The following is an 11,629-nucleotide window of genomic DNA, read 5'->3' as shown; positions in this document are numbered from 1 at the left end:
CACTCCCCAAACCATTCACACCATCAAACTATCCTTAGACCTTGTGCTACAACGAAGAGGAAGAGAAGAGTGCCTAAACGTTCATACAATTCAAGTTTGAGTTGTTGGAATGTTTAGGTGTTTCTTTGATTTCAATGTTTAATTTCAATACTCTTTGTTTTGTACGTATGAGGAATGGAAGAGAAGAGTGCCTAAACGTTCATACAATTCAAGTTTGAGTTGTTGGAATGTTTAGGTGTTTCTTTGATTTCAAAGTTATGAGGGGATTCGAAATATATGTTTATGCTTGCATTTTGATTTGATTACTTCTAATTGCGTTTCATAAGTTGTGGATTCAATTTGTTTAACCGTTTGATTGATAACTTATTTATGTATGTTTATTGAGAGTGCACGCTTAATTTTCATGCATGAATATGACGCTAGAATATAAGTGAGTTTCACCTAATAGTTACGAACTTATATTCACAAGTAGTGGAGGTTGCTTATAAACAATCGTGTTAAACGAATTCTTGGCATAAGTTTCATGCGTATTCCATAGTAACGAATGCCTCGTCAACACTTATAATTTTCATAGAGCGTAATGATTCTTGCTTGTATCTCTATTATGCAATCATGTAGGGGACTTGTGGGGAATGTTTTGAATTGTTGTATGCGCTAACCCATCCAATTCAATAACGTTAGGAAGATTTGAAGGTTAATTAGTGCATCACGATTAACTTGGGGTGTTGAGAATTCATGGTTTATTGAAATGCAATTGGAAATCATTTTATTATGCAAGTATAACATGTGTGGAGATGAACCCCTTAGCTAGCATCCATCCATTCTATTCTATCACAAATCCATATTTACATTCTGTCTAGTTTATTAATTTGTTTCATTATTTCAATTTTCGTCAAATCTAATTCCCCCTTTATTTTAATGTCCAATTTAGTTAGAAAGTGTTTTAGTTTGTGTTTATAAGTGTTGTGATTCAATTTATTACATAAATTCGTCCAAATTCACCAAAGTGCTCAAAACTGCCCAGAAAGTGTTTTTAAGGCAGTTTTGAGTGTTTTGGGTGATGTTTGAGTCTTTTGGTTTGTCTTAGTGTTTTAAAGTTTAGTTTTGCATTCTTTGAGTCTAGTATAGTGTTTCATATTGTTATTTTACGTTTTTGAGTCAAATCCAAGTGGTTAACAATCCCTCCTAATCCCCGGTCCAGAACGATCCCTACTTATACTTATACTACAATTGACAAAAAGAGGGTTTAATTTGTGTGCGTATAAATCTCGCATCAGCACTAAATGGGTAGCACATGTATGGGCCAACATGGATGGATGAATTTGGAGTTCAAAAGGTTGGAAATCTGATAAGAAGATGAAGAAATCAAACTCAAGACAAAGTGGATAAGGAATTAGCTCGAAAGAGGAAACATTATCCAAAACCTTATCCAACCTTATCCAACATTATCCAAAACCTTATCTTATCTTATCCTACCCTTACCTTATCATGCCTTAATCCTAGCTACAAAGGGACCTAAATATATACTTCTAGAACCCATTTCTAGAAGCATTCTCTTCTAGAAGGCCCAAATCAGCCACAAAGCACATTAGTTCTAGAAACCCTACAAAGGTGGCGCTTATTCCCTTCTAGAATGCCTTGCCTTGCCTTGCAAGCCACTTTCCTTTCCCTCCAATTGTTGTCACACCTCTCTAGGCCTTATCCTTTTTTTTATTCTGATTTGTTAGGCCCTATTCCTTATGGATTTGGGTTACACAAATCCTTTTCTGAAACTAATTGGGCCAAACCCCCTCCTAAGTGGATTTAATGACTTGTGCCGAAACCTAGGGCCCTAATCCTTCAAAATCTACTAAGTTGTAACCCTAATCTAATTAACCCTAGGGTTGGCCGAACTATATATTCATATTTTCAGCCACAAATTCGCATCAACCCCTTATGCCATTCAGAAAATCCTTGCCGCAAGCCCTAGCCTCCATTCTCCATCATCCATTCAATCCCCACACCTCCATACACAATCTGCCGCAACCCTTCACCATAACCAGCCATTATTCATCATCCCAAGCAAGAATACATCGTTCATAACCCCCAAAACCATCACCCACATCTTGTGTCGCAGTAAGGAAGAAGAAGGAAAACCCTAGCCGTGCATGCCATTCGACTTGGAATTGCTGGAACGTTTTAGGTGTAATCTTTCTTGTGTTTTTCAATGTTTAATTTCAAGAATCTTTGCTTTGTGAGCATGAGGAACTAATCCCCTGTTGGCTAGGGGGGGGGGATTTCGAAACCATGGCTATATTTGCAATATGGTTTGATTACTTCCAGTTGTGATTTCATGAATTGAGAATCCAATTTACTTATCTGTTTGAATTAAAACTTGTTTGTGTATGTGGGTTGAGAGTGCACACTTAATTTGCATGCATAAATCTGATGCTAGGATATAAGGAAGCTTCACCTAATCGTTGTGAACTTATATTCATAAGTAGTAAAGGTTGTTAGTCACAATCATGTTAAGTAAATTCTTGGCATAAGTATCATGCGCTTTCATAGTTACGAGTGCCTCGTCAACACTTATGATTTTCGTAGAATTTAATGATCTTTGATTGTTTCTCTATTATGCGCTTTCATGTAGAGAACTTTTGAGGAATAATTTGATTGCAATGCGCTAATTCCATTCAATTTAATGACTTAAGGGAAATCTGAATGTTAATTTAAGCGTACTTAATTAACTTGGGGTGTTGAGGTTAATGATTCATTGAAAAAAAGCAACTGGAGATTGTTTTGTATGCAAGTATGTCATGTGTGGAGAAAGACCTCCTAGCTAGCCCATCATCCATCTAATTTCACCAAATTCGTGCAAATCTGCCTAGTTTAAATTCTTGTTTTGTTTACTTTATTTTTGTCCAAAACCAAATCCCCCTTTATTTTAGAGTGTCTAACTAGTTAAAATCTGTTTTAGATTGTGTTTTCAAGTGTTTTGAGTCAAGTTAGAACCAAAATTCGTCCAAAATTGTGTTTAGAGTCAAATCTGCCCAGTTTGTGTTTTTAGGCAGTTTTGAGTGTTTTTAGCTTATTTTGAGTCTTGTGAACTTGTTTTGAGTCTTTTAAGTTGAGTTAAGTGTTTTATAGGTTAGTTTTATCGATTTGAGTCAGTTTAAAGTGTTTAGCAATCCCTCCTAATCCCTGGTTTAAGAATGATCCCTACTTACTTATATACTACAATTGTCAAAAGAGGGTTTAATTTGTGTGTTAAGTTAATTTTCGCATCACCTTTCACCCTTATCAATTCACCAAATTCGTTTTTACAAAGTGTTTTATGCAAAGTTTCTGTTTTAAGTTTTAAATTCATCAAAAACAATCCCCCTTTCATTTAGTCTTGTTATTTGAGTCAAAATCTGTTTTCTTTTCTCTTTTGAGTCAAGTTAAGTCTTATTTTCGTCAAAATCACTTGTTAGGTCTAAAATTGAATCTTTTTTATTGTTTGTTGTTGTTTTGAGTGTTTTGAGTTAGTTTTGAGTCTATAGAGTCTAGTTTAGTGTTTTTAAGTCTTATTTTTGTTGATTAGCATCCCTAGTTAATCCTTGGTCTAGAACGATCCCTACTTACATATATACTATAATTGTCAACAATAGGGTTCAATTTGTGTGTCAAATTAATTTTCACATCATGCAGCAGAAATTAAGGTAGCAAAAGATTAGGATGGGATAATATAAGATAAGATTGGATAAGGTTTGGATAAGATAAGGTTGTTTGGATAATGTTCCTTCTTTGTAGCTGATTCCTTATCTTTAATGCTTCCAAATTTGTTTTTCCAAATATTAAGCACTTTCCTAGCCTCTCTTGATCTTCAAATTCGTCCATCCACCTTGCTCCATGCATGTGCAATCCATTCCAAGCCCAAAATTGCTCCAAATAGCTCTAAAATGCACTTTCTTGCCTCTTTTGCCATTTAAACCTACAAACACACGAAAATAGCTTAAATCACTATAATAAATAGAAACTAACTATGTAAATGCAAGAAAACAAGCTAAATTAGTCCCATAAATATGCTCCTATCAATTACTCACACGAACTTCCCAGCTTTTCGAGTTTTGCTTTACCTGGTGCCCCATTCCCACGACGTAGGGTTGTTTTGCAGAGTAATGGGTAGTGATAAGAAAAGAGAATTCCAAGTGGTGTAAGTGGGCTGCGCACTCGAGAGTAAGGATTGCCACACCTTTTAAAGTTATTTTCGATGAAGCTTTGATGTATATTGTATATATGAGTCTCAGTGACTCTATGTATTATATGCTATACCACTACTATTCTACTATCACGTGTCGATTCCTAACGTATATCAGAATCAGGATGTGACATTGAACCCCATTTAGCAAAGCTAACTAAATCTCATCTTTGTGTTTTATATTTTTGGTTTTTTGTTGTTCAAATCCTCTTGGGAGTGTTCGCTTTTGTCAAGGTGACAAACCAAAAATCCCCCTCTACAGGAGGAGAAATTTTTTTATGTACCTGAATATATGCTGACTTGGAGTTCCACAAATAAAAATTTGACATGTGTATATTTTATTCTTTTTAATTAAAGATACCAATTATTTTAGAAATTCACACTACAATAATCAGAAGCACACGAGCATCAATCTAAGATGCCGATTAACAATCCAATGCACCAACCTTCATCACAAGTTGGTGATTTAACTATCCATGCTCTGTACTTTCTCTTTCTTTTCTTTCCTCTCTTTCTCTCCCACTCTTGCTTCTACTACATGGAACCCAGGGATTGTCGGTGAGACTCCAACTCAGATCCGTTATTGCCAATCCCGATCTATCAGCCGTTGAGGTCACCGACGTCTTCTTATTCTGGCGCAAGAAAGAGAAGAAATAAAAAAGGGAAAAGAGACAGTGAAAGAAAGAGAAAGGGAGAGAGAGGTAAGGGGGAATGGCAAAATCGGTGGGGGATGAGGGGATGGGCCATGACGGCGGAGATGGTATTTAAAGAGGTGATGGGGAATGGCAGAATTGGTGGGGGATGAGGGGATGGGCTGTAATGGCAGGGACGGTGTTTTACCTTCTTCTTTCTTTTTAAAGTTTTTTGTTATTTTTATTATTTTCTGAAAATGAATACACAAGGATAAAATAGGTATTTCAATGAAGTTCATTAATCACAGTTAGTGCCATTTAAAGAGTGATAAAACAGGTGTCAAACAATTATTAGTGGAGAATTCTAGGTCACCATATGTGACCGGTTCCTAAAAAAATTTCTTCCACGGGAGAGGGAATCAAAGTTTTTGAACTATCTTTAAAACCATTATTTAGCACACTCACACACACTCTCTCTCTAGAAATCTCTCTCTCATTACTATCTTAGACTTGTTCATATTTATGTCGCATTGAAAAAGAGTATATGTTGATTATATGACAACCACTTCGGTTTAGATTTGATATGGTTTTGTACCCAATAAGCCAGCAAGCTTCCATTTGGATCATTTTCCTTGCATTGACCGTGATGTAATAAGCCACCAAACATCCATAAATTAGTCCATAAATTCATCTAGGATTTGGAAAAGCATTGACGATTATCATGAGTCCCATAAATTAAGCACTACGTTGAGTAAACCCCAAACATCAATAAATATACTTTTCACATATCAATTCAATACAAGAGCTTCATAGATCTCAAGTAAGCATTCATATTCAAGGTAAAATTGACAGTTAACTTAATTGTCCATTTAAACTTATATTTTATATGCATATTCCATGATATTCTAAATTTTAATAACGCATTGTCACATGCCACTTAGTACTAGGATCTAGTGGTATTCCTATTTACTTATAAATGAGAGGTCTTATGTTCGATTCTCGCACAAATACAAATTTGAACCAACTTATTACTAACCCATTGTGAGGCTAAACTATTATCTCTCCCTTAATGTATAAATGATATTAATCGTTCAAAGAAAGAAAAAAAAACGCATTGTCACATGTATGCGTAGAAGACTCAAGAATGGTACAACTATCTCTTATCGTAGATCGCTAGAGGGAGCTTCCAAGGAAACACCATGCCAAGCCATAAGTGTGCATCACATCCTACTAAACCAAACACTAATCTAAGTAATGTATCACCATTCATGATTTTGGTAATTCCGTTAAAAATGATGTTGGATAATTTTCAAAGTTTTGTAATTCAATCGTTTCTTAACCAAATTCGATCCAGAATATATTAAAATGAAGATAGAAAAATGTAGAATAAGATTATACCTATTTAAAAACCTAATGGTTGACAGATGGTTGGAAAATAAACTGAAATTTTCGAATTTAGAAAGAGAGTCCTCTCTCCTCTATCATTCTTTCTTTCTCTCTCGTGGAGTGGAGTTGTTTGGTATTAAATCTCTTCCGCGTCCTCCATCCTCTGCCAAATCCTTGTGCTTTTCCTTCTTTTTTTTTTCTTTTTTTTTCTTCTTTTCTTTCGTTTTCTCATTGGAGATTGCTGATTGGAGATTATTGAAGGTCGGATAATGGAGGAATAACCCTCAACAACACAACATATCAGATCTTCCCAAACACACAATCAAACAAACAAGGTACTTACTTACCTCCCTTCCAAAAGATTTGATCTGTTTTCCAAATTATTTGAATTTACAGTTCCGTCTGTGTTAGTTTGTTTGATATTATTAACCAAGATTAGGTTATTTTTGTTGGGTCAATTGGGGTTCCTGCTGCTGTTTTTAGTAAACTGTTTCCCATATTTTCCATTTTTCAGATCTTCATTGCTTTATATCCTTTTCCTTTCCTGTTACTTGGATCCATTGCCGGATCTGTTAATTGCTACAGATCTGGGCTACCATCATTACTTCATTTCGTCCTAGTAATTCGCTTTTCGTCTTGTTTCAATTTTCAGGTGCTGGGTCAAACATGGCCATAGGTAAATATACTAGAGTAGATAGTAGGAGGCCCTCCTCCAATGGCTACTGCTCCACCGTCACCATTGTGGTGTTTGTGGCCTTGTGCTTGGTCGCCGTTTGGATGATGACCTCCTCCTCTGTAGTTCCCGTTCAAAATGTTGATGTGCCCCAGGAGAATAAGAGTGACCTCAACGAGCAGGACAGCAATGACATTGGCGTCAAGGAACAAGTGAGTGACACCAAAAACAGGCAATTTGAAGATAACCCCGGTGACTTACCTGATGACGCAACCAAAGGAGACAGTGATGGTGCTGCTCAGGGCGAAGACAAGGTAGAAGAGAAGTCTGAAGACTCTACTGCGGAGAGATTTGTGGAAAAGACTCAAGAGACGCCTGAGGAGAAGACTGAAGACAAGATTGAGGACAAGACCGAAGACAAGATTGAGGAGAAGACTGAAGACAAGAGTGAGGAGAAAACTGAAGATGGTGACTCTAAGGCGGAAAATGGAGAATTGAATTCTGAAGATGCAGAAAAAAAAAGCGATGGTGGTGAAAACGAGAGGAAGTCTGATTCCAGTGATAATGATAAGAAGTCGGATGATGACAGTGATAAAAAATTAGACAGCTCCGAAGAAATAAATGATACAGAAAAGGTGAATGGTCAGATAGAGGAGAAACTGGAGGTAACTGATACCAAGGAGGCAGATGGGGAGAAAAAGGAAAATGAGCAGGCCAAAAACGAAAGTTCAAATGAGGTATTCCCTTCTGTTGCTCAGTCAGAGCTGTTGAACGAGACTACAACTCAAAATGGTTCGTGGTCAACTCAATCGGCAGAGTCAAAGAACGAGAAGGAGGCTCAGCGTACTTCTAATCAGAAGACCAGTTACAACTGGAAAGTCTGCAATTCCACTGCTGGGCCTGATTTCATCCCCTGCCTTGACAATTTGCAAGCCATCAAGAGTCTTCGAAGTACCAAGCATTATGAGCACCGGGAGAGGCACTGTCCCGAAGAGGCTCCCACCTGCCTTCTTCCTCTCCCAGAAGGATATAGACGCTCAATTGAGTGGCCAACAAGCAGGGAAAAGGTATATAACTTAATCAATGTATACATTTTTTTCCACATTGTCCTCTTTCCTTTGTGAGATAGATTGATAAGATGCATTCTTGTAGATATGGTACTACAATGTTCCGCATGCCAAGCTTGCTCAAGTTAAGGGGCATCAGAATTGGGTCAAAGTTACTGGTGAATACCTTACTTTTCCGGGCGGTGGAACACAATTCAAGCGTGGTGCTCTTCATTATATAGATTTCATACTAGAGGTGAATACTTTTATGCATTTGTTATTTTTCAAATACATTCCACTTGTATTACTTTGCATGCTGGTTTATTCTCTCTGTAAATATGTATGTACATTTCTTCAGATGTGTCAATGTGTGCATTCAATCCTTGTCTTCTCCCCTTCCCTAATATTTTTAATCAGCTCATGCTTTGGAGAATATGTCAGTCTTTGCTACGTCTATATCGTATTAATGCCTATGCATTTATGATGTAGTATATGTATTTCTGTGATTCTTGTTACAGTATAATTGACGCTCTGGTTAGATATGCAGAGTCCTAAGGAATATCTTTTTAAGACCTAGGCAGGAATTTCATCTCTAGAGTGACATGTCTTGGCAGCCTATGAATTTCACAAGTTTTGGATGTGATTCACCAGTAGAAAACAACTAGATAAGATATATCTTTCATGTTACTGCTCATCAAAATTATGCTAACCTTGGTTCTCTTCTGTTGTAGTCTGTTCCTGATATTGCCTGGGGAAAACATTCACGTGTTGTATTAGATGTTGGATGTGGAGTTGCAAGCTTTGGAGGCTCTCTCTTTGACAGAGATGTCCTTGCAATGTCCTTGGCCCCAAAAGATGAGCATGAAGCTCAAGTTCAGTTTGCACTTGAAAGAGGAATTCCAGCCATATCTGCTGTGATGGGCACAAAGAGACTTCCCTTCCCAGGCAAAGTTTTTGATGTTGTTCACTGTGCCCGCTGCAGGGTTCCTTGGCATATAGAAGGTAGTTCTTGTGATCAAGCTTAGATTGTTGTTTAAAAATGCAGTTTCCAATGTGTGAAATCCGGGGTTGTTTGGCTGAGTTTTCGATAACTGTCACACCTAGTTTAGGGTTTAGGTTGATAACTTGAAAACAATAATTTTCAGTTTTCTATTTTGTAACTTCTAAGTTGATAGCTGGAAACAGATTTTTAGTTTATGATGCATTTCATTTTCAAGATTGTTTATTTCCTTGAGCAGTTTTCAAATTGTGCTGCAAATTTTGCACTGCTTTTCATGATTTATATGATAGAACGCTGTTTCTGAACTGACACCAAAGAAGCCCTAGATGTTTGAGTCAGTTTTTTCTGACATAGGAGACTTACTTGGTTATTTCTTTTCATTTGGACTTTCACCAATAAACATGGTGCAGGTGGTAAGCTTCTATTGGAGCTGAATCGTGTGTTGAGACCTGGTGGTTTCTTTGTGTGGTCTGCTACTCCAATATATCAGAAGCTGGCTGAAGATGTTGAAATATGGAAATGTACATAAGTTTAAACCTTGTATATTTGAAACTTTGAATTGGAGTTGGTTGTTTACTACTAACAAGTCTAAAATTTGTGGGAATCTTCTGCAGCCATGAAGGAACTAACAAAAGCAATATGCTGGGAACTGTTGTCAATTAGTAAGGATACAATAAATGGAGTTGGTATTGCTATATACAAAAAGCCTACTTCGAATGAGTGCTATGAGAAAAGATCACAGAACGAGCCTCCTATCTGCACTACGTCTGATGAGCCAAATGCTGCCTGGTACACATTATATTCAGCTGATCCTTTTCTTTCATCTTTAATTTAATGTTTTCAGGGAGACAAATTTTTCTCCAGACTTTTGATTTAGTTGCCTAAGCATTCATGGTTGAATTACTAAGTTCTGTTTCTGGCTTAATGAGATTGCTGAACTTGGAGGAAAATGGACATTCTCTGTATACTGTAGTTCTAAAACCACTTGGAAAAAAAAAATATTATGATGCTTTGGAAAAGCAAAACTAAACCCCCTCACAATTGGCAATGGTGTTACTCTTGCCAAAATTTGTCTGATGCGAACCCTGAGATAACTATAATCTAAGCTCTATAACTACCCTAATCTTAATTATGTGCGTGCAGGAATGTGCCATTACAAGCATGCATGCACAAAGTGCCTGTAGATGCAACAGAACGTGGGTCTGAATGGCCTGAACAATGGCCATCGAGGTTGGACAAGACACCTTACTGGTTGTTAAATTCCCAAGTTGGTGTTTATGGAAAACCTGCTCCTGAGGATTTCACTGCAGACAATGAGCACTGGAAACGTGTGGTGACAAAGTCATACCTGAATGGAATGGGGATTAACTGGACATCTGTCCGGAATGTTATGGACATGAGAGCTGTGTATGGAGGGTAAGAAAAATCGTTCCTTGGTTATGTTGAATAGTTTGTTTTGATGGATTCGTTTGATGCATAGAAAAATCGACCATCTTCAGTATAATTGTGCTTTGTCATTTATCTTTGTTATAGTTCTTGATATCGCCAAAGAATATGTTGTCTTAGAGGTGGTTCTTGCATAACTTCTTTTTTTTTTTTTTTATCTTTGAGGTAGCTTATTGCTCTATTTCTGACTTCTGGTTGTGCTTGCAGATTTGCTGCCGCTGTGAAAGATTTGAAAATTTGGGTCATGAATGTGGTCTCAGTAGACTCTCCAGATACACTACCCATAATTTACGAGCGTGGTTTGTTTGGTATGTATCATGATTGGTGCGAATCATTTAGCACATATCCAAGGTCTTATGATCTTATCCATTCCGACCATCTGTTTTCCAAGCTTAAAAAGAGGTGCACACTATTCCATTTCTTGTTTTCTCCACTGCAAAGCATTCATTATGTGATACACCAATTTTTTTCACTGTCCGACTTTGGAATGGCTTGTGAATGGCAGGTGCAATTTAGTGGCTGTAGTTGCGGAGGTTGATCGAATTCTTCGACCTGAGGGAACCCTTATCGTGCGAGACGAGGTTGAGACTATTAATGAGCTGGAGAACATGGTGAGGTCGATGCAGTGGGAGGTTCGCATGACCTATTCAAAGGACAAGGAGGGATTGCTCTGTGTGAAGAAGTCCATGTGGCGGCCCAAAGAGTTGGAGACACTCAAGTATGCCATCGCTTAAGCGTGGTGGCCGGAAGTGGCTGCTGGCATTGCCGAGGATATAATAGTTACACATTCTTTTTTTGTTTTGGTTGCTATCGAAATTCATGGTAACTGTACTTTATGTTATATTAGCCGTTTGTATCATTTTAGTTAGGGCTTGTAGTGTCTGTAATTCGTTTGTTACAATATTTTGTTTTCGTTTTTGAGAGGTCGGTGTTTGGAATTTCACTGTAACATTACCTTACAGGTTAGTGATGGAAGAAAAATGAGCACATTGTTACAATTGCATGCAAAACTAAACTATTGGTTTATAGGATAGGGAGAAATGTTGATTTACTGAAAATTAGGTTTATGAACTATAATTTTTTTGTTTTCTGAAAAATCACAGGGATGTACAAAAAAGTAAAGTTTCATGACTAATGCTACTTACACACACTTAGGGCGTCAAACTAATGCTGTAATTTCATAAATAATCAAGGGGATTGTTATTGGTACTTTAAAAATCTCATTCT

The 11,629-nt window shown here is 37.1% G+C and overlaps 1 protein-coding gene across 1 annotated transcript; it reads left to right on the top strand.

Moving 5' to 3' along the window:
- Nucleotides 1-6,360: 6,360 nt before the first annotated feature.
- Nucleotides 6,361-11,400, top strand: LOC137720050 (probable methyltransferase PMT26). Its single transcript, XM_068459051.1, has 9 exons — nucleotides 6,361-6,572; nucleotides 6,890-7,977; nucleotides 8,063-8,212; nucleotides 8,688-8,958; nucleotides 9,367-9,477; nucleotides 9,571-9,745; nucleotides 10,100-10,372; nucleotides 10,610-10,804; nucleotides 10,908-11,400. Exons 2-9 carry the CDS (start codon nucleotides 6,904-6,906, stop codon nucleotides 11,134-11,136), a joined length of 2,478 nt encoding a protein of 825 aa, XP_068315152.1. The 5' UTR covers nucleotides 6,361-6,572; nucleotides 6,890-6,903; the 3' UTR covers nucleotides 11,137-11,400.
- Nucleotides 11,401-11,629: the final 229 nt, after the last annotated feature.

The sequence above is a fragment of the Pyrus communis genome, chromosome 16 (assembly GCF_963583255.1).
Source record: "Pyrus communis chromosome 16, drPyrComm1.1, whole genome shotgun sequence".
Classification (NCBI taxonomy): Eukaryota; Viridiplantae; Streptophyta; class Magnoliopsida; order Rosales; family Rosaceae; genus Pyrus; species Pyrus communis.
The sequence above is the reverse complement of the archived record's forward strand: the minus strand, read 5'-3'. Positions and strand labels throughout refer to the sequence as shown.